We start from the raw sequence: 22,516 nt of genomic DNA on the forward strand, positions 1-22,516 counted from the left end.
TTTGCTGCCCCATGGACTGCAGCATGCCAATCTAAGATTAATCTTAGGGTATATATTTATCTGAAATTCGAACTTAACTGAGCACCCTGATTTATATCTGGTGATCCTACCTGCAATACACAGGACAGACCCCCACGACCAAGAATTATCCAAACTAAAAAGTCCAAGGTGTAAAGTTGAGCAGGTTATGCAAGTTACTGGGCCAAGCCTCGTAATTTCTGATTAGGTATTTCTGGGATGGGGCCCCAGAATATGCATTTTTATCATGTTCCCAAGCGAAGCTGTTGTTGAATTATATTGGAGAACCATCCACCTAGAGAGAAAAAAAGGTTTCGTCCCTTCGTAAGTAATAGAGAGGAAAGTGCCTAGGCTAGCAAGTAGAGGAACCGGGGGAGTGGAGGGTGCAAGAGAGGCCTTGGAGAAGTGCAAGAGGTGCAAGGGGTGCAAGAGGTGCAAGGGGTGCAAGAGTATATTTCACTTCCCTGGCCCCGGCTTCAGAGGCACTTCCGGGTTTCCCCTAGGCACAGCGGAAGCCCCAAAGTCTCGTTGGTTGCTGGGATCGGGGGCGTGTCCTAAGCAGGGTGTGTCCTGGGCGGGGAGCGGAAGGCGGGCCGAAGGCGAGTGGAGCGCTCTCTTGCCGGACGATGCGCTGCCGCGACGGCCGACGCCAGCAGCGCCGAGGCGCTCTAGGCTCCGCGCTACTAGTGGTATCTGGCACGAACCACGAGGCTCCAGTCTGTTCATCGCAGGTCGAGGTCGCCCCGCTTGCACCGCCGACTATACCCCTCTTGGATGTGGGAGCGGCGGACCGTAGCGATGTTTTTTCTCAACGGTGCCCCAGGCGTTGGGCCTCGATGCCGCGGGCGCACGGTGAGTAGGTGTGACTGGTACAGGCACAACGGACCTCGGGGCTTCGAGTTAACAGAGCCGTTTGAGGGGGTCCCCCTGCGGGGAGGAAGGCGGGGCCGGCACCGGGGCGGGGTTAACTGGGGCGGAGCGAGCGTGGGGGTGGGAGCCTTTGGGCTAGGCCGGGCTGGGGGAGAAGCCGAGGCCCGCTAATGCAGAATGTACTAAGGGAGGAGTGACCAGGGCTCTTGGGCGGGATCGGGGGCGGGGCAAGGCCGGGCTGGGGCGGGAAAGACTGCTGTGGGCGGAGCTTGGGCTCGGGCGGGCTGACGCTGGGGGCGGAGCGGGTGGACATCTGTGGGCGGGGTCGGCGGGGTCGGCGGGATCGGGCGGGCTTAGAGGCCTTGCCCTTTAGGAGAGAAGGGGTTCTGCGTGGGGATACGCTGTGTGAAGGGCGCTTTTGGCATTTCCACAGTTTCTGCCTGCTTCTGGGATCTCTGAGGTTGCATAGCATCTTTGTTTTCCTCTCTTCCCCTTTTTTGTTTAGCATTGAGATGCGTACGAGAAGGAGAGCCCCCATATCTCACAAAGGCCATTCTTGAGCCGTTTTGCACCTGGCTTGACTTTGAGGCATTTACGTTTATAAAATGTCTTACTAAACAATGTTTTTTCTAAGTAACTTTAAAAAATGAGAAAAGTTTGAAAACTAATACAAAGAATCCCTACATTCAAGTCACCTGGGTTCCCCAAATGTTAACATCTAAACCAGGACACCAAAGGTCTACAGGCCTTGTTCAGAATTTTTCGCTCTTCTCAACCATTTCCTTTTTGTGGTATAGGATCCAAGTCAGGATTTAGTTCCATTTAGTTGTCCTGTCTCATTGGAAAATTTAATATTTTAAGCACTACAGGTCCCCTCACCTCTAAGATCCCTCAGAATGGCCCTAGGAACATCAGATCTCAAATCTAAGAGCCTTTTCTTCCTGGGTGCCAGAGTCAGTTGAAAATGTCCAGCTGAGCCTCTGGGAATGTCCAACTGAGAATGTCCAGCTGAGCCACAGCTTTGCACACCTGTGCCTTGACACATCTGGCCCTTGACTGCTCAGCATTTCCTGGTTTTTCTATCTCTCAGGTCAACCTCCTGCCCTTATATCTCTTAGACATCTCTGAAGATGCCTTTTCCAGCTTCTCTTTCATTTCAGGCTTCCTCCCTGGGTATCACCTGTGGCTTCAGGGATTCTTGTGGATTTGGGGCTTCCACAAATCCTCAGAAAACTGACTCACTTATGACTTTATCCCAGGCCATTTCTCAGACCTAGAGGGACTGTGGCCTTTCAGTACCTTTCTGGGTTATCTCAAAAGCACTTCCATCCCAATATGTGCAAGACACAGGTCCAAATCACCCACGTCTCATGCCATTCTTGTGCTCCTGGCCTCTGTGAATGGCACCACCCTACTCTAGCCACTAAACCTTAACTCTGGGAGGCCTCCCTGATCAGCCCTCTCCCTCCCCCTCAATCATCCAAACTTGTTGGTTTACTTTTTGAGTCCTACTTGGGCTGGCCCACTTTTTGCCATAAGCACCACCATCCTGATGATCGCTCTTATCTCCTTACGTCTGCTTTGGTGCCCTCACTCAGTTGTCTATACCACAGTCAGAATAAACTTATTAAAATGTAAAGCCAAATGTGTCATGCTCTGCCTATAACCTTCTTTGATTTCCCTTTGCTTTACATTAAAGATAAGTCTCTTTAAACAGTGCCTTCAAGACATGGAATAGTTGATCCAGTCTCTTTGTATACCCTCTCCCTTGGGTTCTCTACCCTGTCATAATTGTCTTTGCTTTCCCGCGTATTTGCTGTTTCTTCTGCTTGGGATGCTGTTCTCTGCCTCCTCGGGGAATTTGTACTCTTTTGGAGGGTCTGTTTCCTGCTGCTGCTACTGCTGCTAAGTTGCTTCAGTCGTGTCCGACTCTGTGCGACCCAATGGACGGCAGCCCATCAGTCTCCCCTGTCCCTGGGATTCTCCAGGCAAGAACACTGGAGCGAGTTGCCATTTGCTTCTCCAGTGCGTGAAAGTGAAAGTGAAGTCACTCAGTCGTGTCTGACTCTTCTCGACCCCATGGACTGCAGCCTACCAAGCTCCTCCGTCCATGGGATTTTCCAGGCAAGAGTACTGGAGTGGGGTGCCATTGCCTTCTCCATCTCTTTCCTAGGGGAGGTCTAATTATCCTTTCCTTAGAAAGAAGTTCTGTGACTTTCCTGACTAGATCTAACTAAGTCCTGTTTTGTAGATCTTAATCTCGCCTACCTCTGCTTTTTGGTAGCCTTGTTAGAGTAGTGATTTTATACATGCTTAGGTGTCTAGTAGGCACTTCTGATGTTTGCTAAAGGAGTGAAGAAATTAAGGGCTGCTTTATATGGCTGCCCAACAACCTCTTTCTGGAAATCATTCCCGTTGGGAATTTGCTTAGCCTGCAGAGGCACTGTTTACTGTTGTCCAGCTCCTCTGGTGGTTCTGTCAAGAAGGGCAAGAAGGATGGAAGGGCCATGCAGTAGGGTATGGAGGGACTGAGGAGCACGGCCAGAGGACCACTGAAAGAGAAAAATGGCTTTTCCTACCCTTTCTGCCTAGCTATCCCTTCTGTTCTTGAGTCCACTGTATCAGTTGGCTCTCCATTGCTAGACATTTCGTATGCAAAGTTTTAGAGAATCTTTAGGAATGCATTTTTGTTAGGGTGAATTAAGTATTGAGTTCCTTAGTACTTTACTAAATAGCTGTCTTAAAGCCAAAAAGTTAAGATGAAAATGAAAGCCTGCTATAGAATTAGGAGAATGCCCTGCAGTATGGCCATTTGCTCTACAGCAGAAGTTGTTCAGTTCAGAAGGTATTTACTGTGTGCCTGTTACATGCCAGGGGCTGTGTTGGCTTCTAAGGATCAGTCAGTTCAGTCACTGAGTCATGTCCGACTCTTTGTGACCCCATGGACTGCAGCACGCCAGGCTTCCCTGTCCTTCACCATCTCCCAAAGCTTGCTCAAACTCATGTCCATTGAGTCGGTGATGCCATCCAACCATCTTGTCCTTTATTGTCCCCTTCTCCTCCTGCCTTCAATCTTTCTCAGCATCAGGGTCTTTTCCAATGAGACAGTTCTTCATATCAGATGGCCAAAGTAATGAAGCTTCAGCTTCAGCATCAGTCCTTCCAGTGAGAATATTCAGGGTTGATTTCCCTTTAGGATTGACTGGTTTGATCTCCTTGCAGTCCAAGGGACTCTCAAGAGTCTTCTCCAACACTACAGTTCAAAAACAACCTACTACAGATTTGTTGGAAGTTTGATATAGTTAAAATTGTCCATCCTCCTTTGAGTTTCTGTGTTTTCTAAAAGAAAGGTTTCCCCATGCTGTAGTCATTAATATACTTCAAAAGTTTTAAAGTTGTGTTTTTGTTTTGTTTTGTTTTGCAATTAGTGCTTAATACATCTAGGACTTCACTGTCTAAAAAGTAGCCATGGTCCACATGTGACTGTGTAAATTAGAATTACTAAAAATTACATAAAATCAAAAATTCAGTGTCCCAGTCACACTAGCCATATATCCAGTGCTTAATCTTCACAGATGTCTCATGCCTACTATACTGGATAGCACTGATGCAAAATATTTCTATCACTGTGGCAAGTTCTATTGGCAGCACTGATGTAGGACTGTAGTTTTCAACCAAGGCAGATTTTACCTCCAGTCCTTCCCACCAGGGAACGCTTGGTGATGTCTAGAAACCCTTTTGTTTTTCACAACCAGTGGGACAGTTGTTCTGTACATACCCATACAGTGGTATGTAGTAAATGGAGGCCTGGGATGCTGTTAAACATCACACAATACATAGGAGAGCCCCCCACAACAAACAATGCCAATAGTTCTGACTATTGGAAACCCTGTCCCAGAATGTATTTTGTTGTGAGGTGTGAGATGAAGGAGCTTCTTCTTTTCTTCTCTGACTAGCCAGTCAACTACACATCATTTTCTGTGTGTACTTGATCCATTTCCCTCTGGTTGGTAGTGAATCTGAAGATTTTTTTTCCCTCAAATGATAGAGAAGGTCCTATTGTCTTGCATATGATTTCTTAAAACTGACTTCCATTTTCTTACAGATTCTTAGACTCTGCAAGTAAAGATAACCTGGTGTTCCCAGTATATCATGGCTTCATCTTCAAGGTAGGAGTAATGTTTGATGAAAGGCTTTATGCAAATACAGTTGACTCTTCAACACATGGGGACTAGGGTTGCTCACCTCTGTGCATTCACAAATCTGTGTGTAACTTTATAATGGAGCCCTCTGCTCTGCTGGCTCCAACTGAGGATCGTGTAGTACTCTAGTACATATTTACTGAAAAAGAATCCATGTATAAGTGAACTCACATAGTTCAGTTCAGTCGCTCAGTCGTGTCTGACTCTTTGCCACCCCATGGACTGCAGCATGCCAGGCCTCCTGTCCATCACCAACTCCCGGAACTTGCTCAAATTCATGTCCATCGAGTCAGTGATGCCATCCAACCATCTCATCCTCTGTCATCCCCTTCTCCTCCTGCTTTCAATCTTTCCCAGCATCAGGGTCTTTTCCAGTGAGTCAGTTCTTCGCATCAGGTGGCCAAAGTACTGGAACTTCAGCTTCAGCATCAGTCCTTCCAGTGAATATTCAGGACTGAATTCCTTTAGGATGGACTGGTTTGATCTTCTTGTAGTCCAAGACTCTCAAGAGTCTCCTCTCAGTTTACATAGTTCAAACCTGTGTTATTCAAGGCTAACTGTATTCACCCCTTTGCTTTTGAAAGGCCAAGTTTTCAACGTTTTCAGCTCTCAGTCCTGCCAGCCACCCTAAGCACTTGTTGTCTATGAAGCACCAAGGAGGGAGAGGAGAAAGGAAGATAGGAGAAAAGGCAAGGCAGACGGGAGTGTGTGGGGTGCTATGGATGCAGCTGTGTAGCTCTACTTCCACACTTGATCTAAAGATGTGACTTGCTTTCCCCATCCTTCAAGACACAAGAGGGTTCTGTGTGGGGCTGCCTCAGTTCCTGTAGGCTTTCTCAATACAGGGGTGTGAACAGCCAGGCAGAGAAGGTGTTTGAGGGCCTGTGGGTGCACAACAGCTTGAGTGGTGAGATTAGCCAAGACCGTGGGTGGGCAGGTCTGAATCTGCTGCTATAGACCATGGGTGGCTAGAGGAGGCATGAAAAGGGCTGATGCTCTTTGAGAACATGTCTTCCTTTGAGGTCTGTGGAAAGGCAGAGCTTCAGGTTTCCTCTCCCTTTCTGGCTGGCGCAGAGAGCTTGAGGTGTACCTCATCTCCCCAGAGGTCAGATGTCTTGTGCCCTAGCCTCTAGTATGGGGGCTGGTGGAGCCAATGCCCTGAAAGTGAAGTTCGAGTGAGTCTCTAATGCAGCCTAAACTCCAAAACTACAGGGCAGACCTGCAGAGAAATAGCCTTCATGGTAAAGTCTGTATCCTCCCTCTGGTGTGTGGCTTTTCTCATGCAGTGGCCAGGAAATAGGACATCAGCGTGCCCTCCTTCTCAAGTCCAGTCTATTCTCATAGCCACAGTGATGTATTGACCACTCACTGTCCTGCTCCATACCCCTTAGGGACTTTCTCTGATAACCTGGAAGTCCTCATCAGGACTCTGGAACCCTGTGGAGCCTTGGCCCTGGACCTAGCTACCTCTGCTCTACTCTTCTCCCCTCACTATGGTCTGCAGTGTCACTAACCTCCTTGCTCTTCATAGATCTCAAGGCCCTTCAGCCACAGGGCCTTGTGCCTGTACCTGCAGTTCTCTCCATCTGGGATACCCTGCAAGGCTGCAGGCTCACTCCTTCACCTTGCCAGTCTGTCTGCCCTGTAAGCCTTCCCTCATCATCTGTCTAAAGTAGCACCCCCAGCCCTATTCCTTTGCTGTATTCTCTGTCCCTTATTCAGGATGGCCCGCATCACTACCTGATGCCATCCTGTATAGCTACTTGCTTGTTGATATGTCATTTGTTTCCTTCATTTGGAAACAAGTGCTATGCAGGTCGGGGAGCGGAGTGTGCCCACTGCAGTCCCTGAGCAGCACTAAATACAAACATCTCTTGTATTTGGTTCCCACATGGACAGGCAGAATAACAGGGGTTTCCATGTTTCCAAATCCATTTGGCAGGCAGTATGGAGAAGGCAATGGCACCCCACTCCAGTACTCTTGCCTGGAAAATCCCATGGATGGAGGAGCCTGGTAGGCTGCAGTCCATGGGGTCGCAAAGAGTTGGACACAACTGAGCGACTTCACTTTCACGTTTCACTTTCATGCATTGGAGAAGGAAATGGCAACCCACTCCAGTGTTCTTGCCTGGAGAATCCCAGGGACGGGGGAGCCTGGTGGGCTGCCGTCTATGGGGTCACACAGAGTCGGACATGACTGAAGTGACTTAGCAGCAGCAGCAGCAGCATGCAGTAGGATAGCAGATGTTGAGGGAGCCATGTGAAAATCTGTCTGAATCTGGCTAGGTCTTGAATTTGGGTAATGAGAGTTCAGGTAGGGAGAATGAGAATTTGGAAAGTGAGGAAACATATTTGTCAAGTGAGTAAGAACAAGGGAAGAGAGAGGTAAGGCAGAAGCACAAAAGCAGGGCTGCTCAGGTCACTGAGTCAAGAGACATCAGTGGACGTCACTTCAGCAGCCCAACCTTCCCATTGGCAGTTACTATTAACCAGGTGATGACAGTGGCATCTGGACTCATCACTAGAGAGAATCCTCTATTCAAAGACTTGAAGAAGGAAAGGAAGTATGGAATACCTCTTTAGAATGCCTCCCTTTATTAAAACACAGATTAGAAGAGTACTCTGTGTTTGTCTGGAACTTTGACTTATCTGGCACATTGCCTGGTGCTGTTGGATCTGAGATGCTGTTACAGCGGGAGTGCCCCCCTCTTGGGCAGTGGTTTGGTGGAGTTTTCTGCTGAAGCACTAGCTTTCCTGCATGGCCTCTCTTCATTCTGTTTCCTGTCATTGCAGCGGCCTCTTTACTGGGAAAAGTACCAGCTCAAAGCTGAAGTCTGTGAAGTTACTTGAGGTTCTGAATGCTCTGGAAGAGGAGGAATCTGGCCACAGTAGGGAGGAGATCTTCATTGCACCACCCAAAAATGCTGCAGGGGACTTCACTGATGAAGACTCAGGTGATGAAGATGGTCAGCGAGGAACCCACGTGCCCGGTAATGTGCTGCATGCTTTTGTGGTCCCTGAGGACTCTGGCACCGGGGAGGAGGAGGAGGAGGACCTGCAGCTGCAGCCAGCCATGAAGAAGCAGAAGGCAGTAGTGGAACCTCAACGTGTTTGGACCAAAAGAGATATCCGCCCAGACTTCAGCAGTTGGACAGCAACAGATCCTCATATGGAAGATCTCAAAAGCCAGGAACTGAGTCCTGTAGGTCTCTTTGAACTGTTTTTTGATGAAGGAACAATTAATTTTATTGTTAATGAAACCAATCGTTATGCTAGGCAGAAAAATGTCAACCTGGGTCTCACAGCCCAGGAATTGAAGTGTGTCTTGGGCATTTTGATTTTAAGTGGGTATATCTCTTATCCAAGGAGAAGGATGTTTTGGGAAACATCTCCTGACTCACATCACCATCTTGTGGCTGATGCAATTCGAAGGGACAGATTTGAACTGATCTTCTCATACCTACATTTTGCAGATAACAATGAGCTTGATGAAAGTGATAGGTTTGCCAAGGTCAGGCCTCTCATCGTACGCATGAACTACAATTTCCAGAAACATGCACCCTTGGAAGAGTTCTATAGCTTTGGCGAATCCATGTGTGAATATTTTGGATACCGGGGGTCTAAGCAGCTGCCTGCGGGGAAGCCTGTGCGGCTGGGCTACAAGATCTGGTGTGGGACGACCAGCAGGGGCTATCTGGTATGGTTTGAGCCCTCCCAGGGCACACTGTTCACTAAGCCAGACAGGGGCCTGGACCTGGGAGGCAGTATGGTGGTGAAATTTGTGGACGCACTTCAGACTCGTGGCTGTCTGCCATACCACATATTTTTTGACAAGGTTTTTACAAGTGTCAAATTGATGTCCATTTTAAGGAAGAAAGGAGTGAAGGCCACAGGAACTGTTCGTGAGTACAGAACTGAGCGTTGTCCCCTTAAAGATCCCAAAGAACTGAAGAAAATGAAGAGGGGTTCGTTTGATTACAAAGTTGACGAGAGTGAGGAGATCATTGTGTGTCGCTGGCACGATAGCAGTGTGGTCAACATCTGCTCCAATGCTGTGGGCATAGAACCAGTGGGGCTGACGAGCCATCACTCAGGAGCAAACAAGATGCAGACCCAGGTTCATCAGCCATCCCTGCTGAGACTGTACCAGGAGAAGGTGGGGGGTGTCGGGCGTATGGACCAGAACATCGCCAAGTACAAAGTGAAGATCCGGGGTATGAAGTGGTACTCGAGTTTCATTGGTTATGTTATTGATGCAGCTCTTAACAATGCTTGGCAGCTGCATAGGATATGCTGCCATGATGCCCAGGTGGACCTCCTGGCCTTCCGAAGATATGTGGCCTGTGTGTACTTAGAGAGCAATGCAGACACATCATCCCAAGGGAGGAGAAGCAGGCGGCTGGAAACTGAGAGCCGCTTCGACATGATTGGGCACTGGATCATCCACCAGGACAAGAGGACCCGGTGTGCCCTGTGCCACTCACAGACCAACACCCGCTGTGAGAAGTGCCAGAAGGGCGTCCATGCCAAGTGCTTCAGGGCATACCACATCCGGTAATGCCTGATGGGCAGAGGGAGCCCTCGGGATATGTGGTTTGCAATGAGATGTTTACAGCTAATTACATAGAGCATTTGGGGCACTTGTGGTGGTGTTGACAAGAAAGAGACCTGAGTCCTTGATTTGGTTTTGTATTTTTTCCCATTTTCATCACAGTTACCTTTTAATTATCTTCTATTATGCCTACATGTAATATACATTAATATTTACATTAGTAATCATAAATTTTTGTAAAGATATATTTTATACAACTATTTATCTCAACTTATGGGCCCTTTTTATTCAAATAAAATTCTTCCTTTGGGGTATAGCTGTCTGGTAAGGACAATTGAATGTAACCAAAACCTTATAGAAACTTGTGAACAGTAAAAAGATTTTATAGTATATGCTATCAGTTGTACTAATCTGATATAGGCAATATTGTATCAATATGATGAAGGATATCTTAATCATATTTATTTCACTTTTATCTAATGCTAGCAAACTTTCCAGGGATAGATAATCTGCCATTATTTACCCAGCTGACTAGATGTATAGAGTTTGTATTTTCTTGATAAAAAATATTTTCCTAATACATGTATATCCATATGGAATCCATTTTTATAAATAGTGTGGAGGGAATTTTTTCACCCAAAAGGCTGGTCAGCATCATTTATTAAATATTAAATATATTTCCCCAATGATTTAAATTCTTCCTTTAAAAATTCCTGAACTTTGGAGGAAAGTATTAAAACAAAGAAAAAAGTTTATGTTGGAAAGCCTAGTGGAATATAATCCAGAAGAATATAAGAAATACATATAAAAATTTGCACTTAATAAAAAACCTAAGAGAGCATGTTGAGTATTTTTATTTGGGAAAGAACTTGCTACAATAGCACAAATAAAAAGAGTATATCAATATGTTTGACCATATACAACTAAAACATCCATTAGCAAAGGAAAACACGAGGAAATTAAAAAGATATGTTTCACATTATTTCATTTGTAGTAGTATCTTCAGTGCAAAAAGATCTTATAAACACATAGGTGGCAAGAATAAAATGTGCTCTTATATATAAAAGAACAAATGGAAGATGAACAGTGAAGATACATAAGTGATGGACAGGGAAGCCTGGTGTGCTGCAGTCCATGGGGTCGTAAAGAGTCGGACACAACTGAGCAACTGAACTGAACTGAGATATCCTTTTTTAAAAAAACTAATTTATTTGTACCTAATTCCTGTTGGTATGGTGGAGAAAGGTGACAGACTCATGCAGTACCTGAGGAAGTATGAATCTGCAGCCTTTCTGAAGGTGATCTAACAGGTCCATCCAAAATCTTAAAAATTGTTCATACCCATAGAAAAGCAAATGTCTGGTCCCTTGTGATGTAAATAAAAGGGAGAAAAGGGACAGATCCTTCTTTTAGTAGAATCCCAACGAATAAATGGAGAAGGGAGGATGGAAATAAAATACTGCTATTTGGCAAATGTCACAGCAGTAATTTTTCAGCCAATAACTATCCATAGTTGCTAATCTTAGGGGCAAGAATTTCCTTAGGGGCAAGATTTCCAGAGGGAATAAACAGTAACCACTTAGTGGGAAAATCAGGCACACCACCACAACCAAACAAAGTTAATACTACCAGTGTTGAGATATAGATGTCCTGTGCTACCCACCTCACCTCAGGTATGGTAGGTACACTTTGATATTCCTGCCCAGAAGATACAACCTGAATTCTAAATCATGAGAAAACACAAGATAGACCCAAATTGAGGGACATATCACAGAACAGTTGGCTAATAGCTTTTGAAAGTGTTGAGGCTGTAAAAGAAAATGAAAAGGAGGATCTGTTCAAGATAAGATGGGACCAATGAAGTATAACAAATACAGTGTGTGATACTGGCCAGGTTCCACAAAAAAAGGTTTAGTGGGATAACTGATGAAACTTGAATAAGGTCTGAAGTTACACCATTTTATAAATATTCACTTCCTGCCTTTGACAATTGTACTATGGTTATGCAGGATGTCAACATCTGGGGAAGACAGGTAATAGGAGCTAGCTATCTAGTACCACTGGAACTTTTGTAGGTTTGACATGCTTTCAAAGTGGATGTTAAAAAATGTTTAAACCTTTGGCACATCTTTAGGAATCTAGCCTGGACACTTAAAACATTTGTCTTAAGAAGTTTGTTGATCAAATTTTACTTTTCAGTTTTTGTCTCTTGCATCATGATGATCCTGAGATTTTAGCATTTACTTATCAGGTATTTTTTACCTAACTAATCATCCAACTGAATTAATTGAATGGTTGTGAGAACAGTTTGTAAAGCTTCCAGAAGCTACAGAATGGCCAATTGTGACTTCTGTGGTGGCTCAGATAGGAAAGAATCTGCCTGCGATGTAGGAAACCCGGCTTCAACCCCTGAGTCAGGAAGCTCCTCTGGAGCAGGGAATGGCTACCCGCTCCAGTATTCTTGCCTGGAGAATTCCATGGGCCGAGGAACGTGGCAGGCTGTAGTCCCTGGGGTCGCAGAGTCACACACAACTAAGTGACTAACACTTGCTTAAGAGCTAAAGGAAAAATTCCCACTGAGACTGACGGATAGTCTCAAGTTGTAATTGATGTAGGAACATGTGCAGACTATTCCAGGCCACTGAATGATGCCAGAACTAATACAGTAGAATCTGTGTAGACAATACCAAGTATCACACTGGCAGTCAAGGCCAGATGACATTCCTTGTTGGCATATTCCCAAAAGAATTTAGGGTACAAAATGAAACTATGGTTGGTCACCATTCCCACAAGCAGGGAAGCACTTGAACAGAGTGTCTGCCTTGTGTACTCTAGCAGAACCATTCACAAATCTTTTAACTGGAAAGGATATGAAAGTTGTCCTGGTTATTCTGAATGACATTTCAAAATCCTTCCAGTTGTTAAGAAGCTGGACAAAATTAAAACAAACAAAAAAACAGTATACCAGACTGTGGAAACATGTATAACATTGAAGTTCTTCTAATGAACAATGAAAACGACTTTGTCTTAAGGCTTCATTGATTACCAGACAATTATGTCTTTATAAAATGACAAATGTAAAACACATAAAATTTCTGTCTTCACTGTTTTGAAGTATATATAGTTCAGTAGTGTTAAATATGTTCACGTTGTTGTACAAAAGATCTGTAGAACTGAAACTCTGTATCAGTTGAACAACTCATCTTCCCTCTTCCCTCAGCCTACAACCCAGAAGTCTCCCAGTCTTTGTCATGGACCTCAGTTTGGGTGCTGGGACCTGCCTTCAGCATGGAGTCAGGCTGTACAGTTTCCCCTCAGCCTTCACTTCCAGCTTGTGTTGAGCCTCCTTGTTAACCAGAAGTGAGTGCTTAGAGCTTCTCAGGTATTCCTGAGTAAGCACAAATCTCTGACAGTGTACACAGTCCTATGAAAGCACACGGCCTTCAAGAATCCCAGGACTGTGTGAAAGCTTTTCACGATCTGCTATAGATATCTCATTCCCCAAGTTTTCTTTTTAAGCCTTTTGGTTAACCAATTTTTGCCCAAGTAGTATGTATTGCCTTTGGCGGTCACGATGTTCCAACAGTTGCCTTTGATTGTTTTTTTTTTTCAAAATACCTGTGGGGCCTATTTGTACTGGATGAGTGCTGAGTCAGATCAAATATAGATGGTTTTGCTAGTGAGGATCTTCCAGGGAATCAGCAAACAGAGTACATGATAATTCTCTGGGGTTTGGTCTTTGAAGGAGATCCAGTCTTGACTTGCCACTCCAGTTATTGCCCTGCTCCTGTTTTTTCCATTTCAGGCTGTTGTTTTTCAATAGCTAAACAGGAGAGGGAACAATAAGAATAGATGAGTTAAAAGCCCATAAAACTCACTGATTTAGTAAGTTTCAGCCATTTTTCTCAAGAAAATCCTCACCAGATTGCTGAAAGCCTTTGTTTAATTTTCAGAAGTCTGAAAAAAGTTGATTCTGGAAAAATGTCCAGTGTTTTCATTGCTTTTATGGGTATGAAATTTATTTTCAGAAGTCCTTACTCTGGCATTTTTACTAACATTAGTTTTGAAAAGTTGTTTCTGCTGCATAGACAAGTTTTTCTTTCTGTCCTCTGAAGATACCTGTTCATTGTCTGCTGGCTTGCATTGTGGTTTTTTTTTTTTTTTTGGTAAGTCTCTTGTAATTCTTATTCTCTTGGTTCTGTACATAAAGTGTGTTTTTCTCCCCAGGTGCTTTAAGACTGTCTGTCTCTTTATCATTGATTTTTAGCAATTTTATTATGCTGTTCTTTGTAGTTTTCTTCCTATTTCTTCCCATTGCTTGGGAATATTTGAGCTTCTTGGGTATGTCAGTTCAATTTTCATCAAATGTTTTGTTTAAATATCTTAATACTCTTCAGAACTGTCCTTTGTGAATGTTAATACTCTTCAGAACTGTTCTTGAATGATAGAAGAACTATCCTTGTGAGAGGTTGTTGCTGAGCCACGAAAAGGCACTGGGATTCTTGGCCCCCCAGAGGAGAAGAATTCAATCCAGGGCCAGAGATGAGGCTTGATCGCTCAGAGCTTTTGTGTAATAAAGTTTTATTAAAGTATAAAGGAGATAGAGAAAGCTTCTGACATAGACATCAGAAGAGGGCAGAAAGAATACCTCCCTGCTAGTTTTTAGCTGGATGTGATATAGTTACTAGCAGTCTGTTAATGAAAGAAGGAATGTCTTAAAACTCAGAGAATGGCACCAGGCCCCTCATCTGTAAGATGTATTTTGGGATAATCTTGGCACCAGACGAGTCATCCCGGGCCATAAAATGATTGACTTGAATCTTGTAGAAAGGCAGATTACCATACAAATAGTTTTACTTACATAGATTAGAGAAACAATGTCTGAGTATAACCTACTGGTTTGTCAAGTCGATTCTGAGCCATTAGGTGGAACCAACTTAAAGACAGAGGCTGGGGTAAATTCGTAGTACATTAACATGCTGCTGCTGCTGCTAAGTCGCTTCAGTCGTGTCCGACTCTGTGCAACCCCACAGACAGCAGCCCACCAGGCTCCGCCATCCCTGGGATTCTCCAGGCAAGAACACTGGAGTGGGTTGCCATTTCCTTCTCCAATGCATGAAAGTGAAAAGTGAAAGTGAAGTCACTCAGTCATGTCTGACTCAGCGACCCCATGGACTGCAGCCTACCAGGCTCCTCTGCTCATGGGATTTTCCAGGCAAGAGTACTGGAGTGGGGTGCCATTGCCTTCTCTGAGTACATTAACATAGCTTAAGACAAACATTTCCATAAGAAAAATGCATTGGTTAACTCAAAGTTTGAGAATAGTTAAGTTCAAGTGGAACCAGGTGTCATTATGGCAACACAGTATTTTAAGAGAAATCTCTTTTTAAATTTATATAGAGAAGGGGCGGTGGGGGTTGGGGGAATGTATCAATAGTTTGTTTCCTCCTGCCGCTTAAGAGAGAGAAAAAAATATCTGACACTTGCAGCCTATTTCCTCCGTTTGGAGACCCCTGGCCTTCCTGCCTGTTACCCTCTCACTTATTTCTTGAATGATAGAATAACTGTCCTTGTTTCTTAAATGATAAATGAGGGGTGTAGGTGTGCAGTGAATCAAAGGGAAAAATAAGTTGCTTTTCCCTGTGTACATGGGTGGTCTCTGGGGTTGTAGATGTAACAGTGGCAGCACGAGAGTAGGGGCTCAGCACTTGGGAGGGGTACTTATAGGGGTTGGGGAGGGTAAGTTATAAAAAGAATAAGTTAAACAAACCTTGAAATCAAAAACTATGTGTAGTGAAATTCAGAAGTGAATTTCAGGAAGGCAGTGATTTCACAGAAGAGATGATGACGCTCTCCTTCAAGGTGTAGGTAGAGACAGTGATGTGTTGGTAAATTAGCTCTCGAAAAAAATATGCCAAGACAAAAAAAATAAAAAGCCTTAGTTTATAGTCTTTTTCAGCTGCCATGGTCTGAATACCTCCACCACGCTATCAATGGTTTAACAACCAGCTTGCAGAAGTATTTAAGATTTAACAATTAGCTCTTGTGAGTCGGTGTGAACCAGCTCCAGAACACTGGTAGTGGAATATATGGCACAAACCATAAGGTTTAGAAAAAACAAGCCACCTAACCCAGCACTCAGCAGGCATTTCACCCAGACCCTTGGAAGGGTGACAGCCATAGATCAGAAGACACAGAAAAGGAAACATTCATCAAATAAGATGTCAGTGAAAGAAAATATGTGCTCCACAGCCCTTTTGAGTGCTTCTTTATTCTTTAGAAGCTGGAGGCTGTCTTGGGGATGTTGGTGGATGAAGCAGGGCACGGAAAAAGGTGCAGATTGCATGAAGAAAAGTCAGGTCTGTGTTTCCAGGGACAAGCAACCTGGAAAGAAGGTGAGTGGAAGTGAGGTAGCAAGGAAGTTCTAGAGAATAGTTCTAGAAAATGAAGTCTTGTGTTAACTTTTATTTCCTTGCCTCATAGTTTAGCCTTGATTGATTTCATCTGAAAAATTATGGGAAGGAAAACCAGAGTGTGTGGTTTTGTAAATTTTTGCAAAACTTTTCTATCTTGTTAATATAAACATTTTACTTCTGGCTCCATTTATTAGGTATGTTCAGACATGTGGTAATATTTGAATGTGTGGAAGATGGCAATTTTTTAATTGATATTAAACTGCTAGCTGGTTTGGTGAACACAGAAACCTAGGAGTAAGAGACTATTCTTGCCTGGATTACCTCAAGAATGTAATATTCTTACACAATACCTAGGTCACCCCAAGAGCATAACAGCTTTGATCTTAGTGAGCATGGTCCAGAAATGATCCGGGAGTGTCAGGTACTTCAGTAAACCCTCATGGGGATGAACAGAGTTGACAGTGCAGAAAACTGCATGTAACAGTCTACATTTGCGCTCATCCTTAGTGGATGATTGTGCAGAACCAACTGTGACAGCAACTTGGTAGCTCTGTCACTGTAACTGAGTGGTGTCGGTTTGCACTCTTGTTGCTGGTGTCATATGCATTAAATCTGAGAAATTCTAGTGTCAAATCTTTGGAATAAAGTCATCTAGTGTTACCTTAACTTAGAGAAAATATATCCTCAACCTCCCTACTTTCCTCCTTTTCAGTCTCTCTTTCTCTGTTTCCCTCACTCTGAATCTTTGACATTCCTTCTAGCTTTAATTCTTTGGTTCAAATTCTTTCTCATGTTGATAGGTTTGGTTTCCTCATCTAAAATTTGTGTCATTGCATCTGTAGCATTTATGAAATCTTCAAAATTAAGGATTCTGTAAGAAAAACTGGGGAGAAAGCATAATGGTCACTCACAGAAAGGTCCTGAGACGGTTGCTGAGAAAAGTCCTGTCCTCGGGGACATAGGGTGCTGTTTATGCTCTTTTCCTGAGATGATTCTGCAATTGGTTCACCACTGGGCAGCTCTAACTGCAGAATTCTGGAATCATTCAGGGTTGGAACACGATATATATATATAGCATTAGAAATTTAGCTCTTAGCATTTATATTGTTAAGTGAAAACAGAGGGGCAGGGAGGCTGGTTAAATCACAATAAAAATGGCAAATGAGGTGGAATCTAGATCATTCATGGAAGGAAATAGATTCAAATAAAGGAACTGAAATCATGCTAGATCAATTATTTAGAATTTAAGAATGACTTTACTATATTCAGTGATGCAGCTTGGTCTGATAGTGAGGATGCTGTTCATCTAATTGTTAATCTCAGAGGAAGAGGGCAATAAAGGACCAGTGGCAATTTCAGTCTTCTACAAAGACTAATTTTTGTTTCAGTGAGGTTTAAGTTTATGTTAGAGACTCTCCCCTCTGAAGAAATTCCAGTCTAAAAAGAGAAAAGTTGGTTTCCCATTCTGCCTTACCCTCACTCTGTTGCAGGTCTTTTCTTAGTCATTTTTATCTTTTGAAGTATCTCATTTCTCTGCACTAGATAACTTTATCTTCTCTTTTAAGACATATCCAGAGGTTTCCCTGGTGGCTCACATGGTAAAGCATCTGCCTGCCATGCAGGAGACCTGGGTTCAATCCCTGGGTCAGGAAGATCCCCTGGAGAAGGGAACAGCAACCCACTCCAGTATTCTTGCCTGGAGAATCCCATGGACAGAAGAATTCATGGGGTTGCAAAGAGTTGGCCATGACTGAGCGACTAACACACACACACAGAGGTTTCCAATTAGATCAGAAAGAAGTGGTTTCTGCCATGTGGCTTCATTCTCCATGGAGAGAGATTTTTGATAGGTCAATGAACTTTTCAAGGGCAGTGGGGCTGCCTTTGTCTTTTTCCTAGCTGCTGAGTTGAGTTGGTTATGCATCCCATTTACCGGAAGCCTGTTGATAAGGGATGTGACATTGGCAGTAGTGAGCAAATGGATGAGAGCCTTGCCTAGGAATTTTCTTTGCCCAGTCTTTCTTTTTTATTATCTTAAAAATAAGTCAATTTACTAAAACTTAATTTTGTTCTTGCATGGAGGAAGAGGGTACTTATAGAACTTTGTGTGGGCATTTGTAAAGCACTTCCTCTCTGGTTTCAATTAGTATAATAATAGAATGGTTATATCAGAAAGAAAACTGAAGTGCGAGGAATTCAGCTTTATTGCCAGAAGTAGACAGGCTCGAACCTGACAAGTGATACCTGAATAAATGCTTATGGGCTGTAGCATGTGTCCTTGTTCAATCACTATCAAAGATTTCTAGTTCATACCTTTCCCCTAACCCTCCCTGCTCTACACCTTGATCAGCACATACATTTCTTTCTTGTACAGATAATTTATGTTAATCCCTTATATGAAGAATGTCCTAAAACTTTGTTACCCACTTGGTAGATTAAAACATTTCTTCCATATAATACTCAAAATATTATTAAAAATAAATCACCTTCTTCCCACTCTGCCATATATATACATATATATATGGCTTCCTAGGTGGCACAGTGGTAAAGAATTTGCCTGCAATGCAGGAGACTTGGGAGACACAGGTTTTATCCCTGGGTCAGGAAGATGTCCTGGGGGAGGAAATGGCAACCCACTCCAGTATTCTTGCCTGGGAATTCCCACTGACAGAGGAACCTGGCAGGCACAGTCCATGAGGTCGCAAAGAGTTGGACATAACTGAGCATGCGTGCGCGCACACACACACACACACACACACACACACACACACACTCATATATATGAGTGTGTATATGTGTGTGTGTGTGTATATATATATATATATCTTTTTTCAGATTCTTTCACATTATACGTTATTACAAGATTAAAATAGAGTAATTTAATTGGATTTTTGTTTAGGTCTGTTTTTAGCCAAATTTTAAAAATTTGACAGCAAGAACTCAACTGTTTTTATCTTCACTTAAGGGTCTTTTGTGGTAAAGAATCCACCTGCAATGAGGGAGACCTGGGTTCAATCCCTGGGTCAGGAAGATCCCCTGGAGGAGGGCATGCCAACCCACTCCAGTATCCTTGCCTGGAGAATCCCCATGGACAGAGGAGCCTGGCGGGCTACAGTCCATGGGGTCACAAAGAGTCGGACCTGACTGAGCAACTAGGCACAGCACAGCACAAGGGTCTTTTAGAAGCTGCAGCATTTTGGGACTTTCAGTCATGGTTGGCCTCTTTCAAAGACTATAATAGACTCGAATTTCCTTTGTAGTTGAAAACAGCATCATCGATCCAGTTTTCTTGGTGAAACTTCATCATCCTTACCATCACTACATCTGCCACCTCAGCTACCATCACTCCAATTACACCTTTTACCACCATCATTATTGCCACCATCACTATTCTCACCACTACCAGTGCCAACACTACCACTATCACCACAACCACCACCATCATCAGTCCTACAGTGCCCAATTTGAGAATGTGGGCCTACAGTTCTCAAAGAAGCATGAAGAGGATAAACACAGGTCACTAGTTTTATGTATATATGAACTGAACCCATGAAGTCAATGATCCCGTTGCAATTTCAAGTATGAAAAGACCAGGGCTGAAATGGAATCTAAGCAGCACTGCTTTAGAATGAAATAGAGCTAGTGATCAACATCCATCATGTTTGTATCTAAACTGAGGTTAGGCAGCATCCCAACGCCATTTGCCAAGCGCACACCACCTCCTTGTTCCTCAGACTGTATATGAGGGGGGTCATCATAGGAGTGAGAATGTCACGAAGCATAAAAAGAACTTTGGCCAGCTTGGGACTGTGGTGAGAATTAGGCTTCATGCAGACCAGCATGGCTGGGCCAAAATAGAGAATCACCACAGTCAGGTGGGAGGAGCCGGTGGCCAGGGCTTTGTTCCTGGCCTCAGGGAAGTTTGTGCAGAGGACAGCAAGGAAGATGAGGGCATAAGAGGACATGATGAGGGACAAGGGGATGAGGAACCCCGTGATGCTTGTCATCATCACAGCCTTCTCATAGGCAGAGATGTCTTCACAGGCCAGTTTCAGGATGGCCATGACCTCACAGAGAAAATGGGGAATCTCTTTGGAACCACAGCTGGGGAAATACATGGTTCCTCTATTGTTACATATGTCTATATATCTGCTCTTATGTTGGCAACATATTATTTTAATTTACTATAGCTTCGTAATATATTTTGAAATCAGGAAGTATGATGCCTCTATTTTTGTTTTTCTATCTGAAGATTGCTTTGTCAATCTTATTTTGTTCCTGAATTTGAAATATTTTAAGCTTTTCATGATTACAAGTGATGTTAATATTGGTTTGACCTATATTATTTGAGGTAGTTTCCCTGTATTCCCACTTCCTTAAGAGTTTTTAACCATAAATGGGTATAGAATTTTAGCAAAAGCTTTTTCTACATTTAGGGACATGATCGTATGTTTTTTATTCTTCAGTTTGTTAATGTGCTATATTACATTAATTTGCAGATATTGAAGAATCTTTGCATTTGGGGGTAAATCCCACCTTGATCATGGTGTGTGATCCTTTTAATGTGTTAGTGGATATGGTTTGCTAGATAATTAGTTTTTAACATTTATTTTTATTACATAAAAATAAAAGCTTCCGCATTTTTATAATTAACAACAAACTATTCAGAAAGGAAACCCAGAAAGAATTCCATTTATAAAAGCAACAAAAATATATGGAAATAAACTTAACCGAGGAGATGAAAGACATATACACTGAAAATTATAAAACATTAGTGAAAGAATTTGAGCAAGACAAAATTAAATGAAACAACATGCCTCATATGGATTAGAAATATTTAGTATTATCAAATGTTCCTATTATTGAAAGTGATCTACAGATTAAGTGCAATGTCTATCACAAATTCTAATGGCCCTTTTTAACCATCTTTTTTGGTGCCCCAAAGTAAAGAAATAAAAGCAAACATGATTAAACTTGAAAGCTTTTCACAGCAAAGGAAACTATTGATTAAGTGAAAAGATAACATATTGAATGGGAGAAAATATTTGTAAATTATATGGCTGATAAGGGATTAATATCCAGCAAATAGAAACAGTTCATACAACTTAATAGCAAAAGAAAAATAAAAACAAACAACCAGTTTTTTAAAAAGGGCAGAAGACCTGAAAAGACATTTTTCCAAAGAAGAAATGCAGATGGCTGACAAACACATGAAGAGTTCAACATTGCTAATAATCAAGGAAATTCAAATAAAAACATGATGAGATATCACCTCATACTTGTTAGAATGGCTATCATCAAAATGAACACAAATAACAAGTGTTGATGAGGATGTGGAGAAAAGGGAGCCTTTATACACTGTTGGTGGGAATGTAAATTGAAGCAGTCACCATGTAAAATAGTGTGAATGTTTCTCAAAAAAAAAAAAAAAATAGAGCTATTATCTGACCCAGCAATTCCACTTCTGGGTATATATTTGAAGAAAATAAAAACACTAATTTTAAAAGGTACATGCATCCCAATGTTCATGTTAGCATTATTTACAATTGCTGAGATACAGAAACAGTCTAACGGTCCATCAACAATTGAATGTATAACGTGCAAATGGTATGTGTGTGTATATATATATATATGAATACATACACATATGAATACTACTGATAAACTCAAAATGGATTAAAAACCTAAATGCAAGGCCAGAAACTATAAAAATCTTAGAGGAAATCGTAAGTAGAACACTCTTTGACATAAATCACAAGATCCTCTATGACCCACCTCCCAGAGTAATGGAAATAAAAACAAAAATAAATTGGACCTAATTAAACTTAAAAGCCTTTGCACAACAAAAGAAACTTGAAACACAATGAAAGACAACTCTCAGAACAAGAGAAAGTTGAAAATGAAGCAACTAACAAAGGATTAATCTCCAAAATATACAAGAGCTCATGCAATTCAATATCAGAAAAACAACAACCAAATCAGAAAAACAACAACCAAATCAAAAAATTGGCAGAAGACCTCAATAGATATTTCTCCAAAGAAAACATACAAATGGCCAACAAATGCATGAAAAGATACTCAACATCACTCATTATTAGAGAAGTGCAAACCAAAACTACCATAAGGTATCACCTCACACAGTGAGAATGACTATCATCAAAAAATCTACAAATAATAAATTCTGGTGAGTCTGTAGAGAAAAGAAAACCATCTTGCACTGTTGTTGGGAATGCAAATTGATACAGCCACTATGGAGAACAGTATGGAGATGACTTAACTAACATAGGAATAAACATAGGAATAAAGCTATGACCCAGGAATCCCACTACTGGGTATATACCCTGATAAAACCATAACTCAAAAAAGACATGTAACTGAATGTTCATTGCAGCACTATTTCCAATAGCCAGAACACGGAAGAAACTTGGATATCCATCGACAGATGAATGGATAAAGAA

At 42.6% G+C, this 22,516-nt stretch overlaps 1 protein-coding gene and 1 pseudogene across 1 annotated transcript; one reads left to right on the forward strand and one right to left on the reverse strand.

The window, feature by feature from the left end:
- The first annotated feature begins 351 nt into the window (after nt 1–351).
- On the forward strand, nt 352–10,117 carry PGBD2 (piggyBac transposable element derived 2). Its single transcript, XM_005209253.5, has 3 exons — nt 352–870; nt 4,994–5,057; nt 7,884–10,117. Exons 2-3 carry the CDS (start codon nt 5,041–5,043, stop codon nt 9,646–9,648), a joined length of 1,782 nt encoding a protein of 593 aa, XP_005209310.2. The 5' UTR covers nt 352–870; nt 4,994–5,040; the 3' UTR covers nt 9,649–10,117.
- OR2A83P (olfactory receptor family 2 subfamily A member 83, pseudogene) lies at nt 19,727–20,176 on the reverse strand (annotated as a pseudogene).

This window comes from Bos taurus, chromosome 7, assembly GCF_002263795.3.
Source record: "Bos taurus isolate L1 Dominette 01449 registration number 42190680 breed Hereford chromosome 7, ARS-UCD2.0, whole genome shotgun sequence".
NCBI lineage: Eukaryota > Metazoa > Chordata > Mammalia > Artiodactyla > Bovidae > Bos > Bos taurus.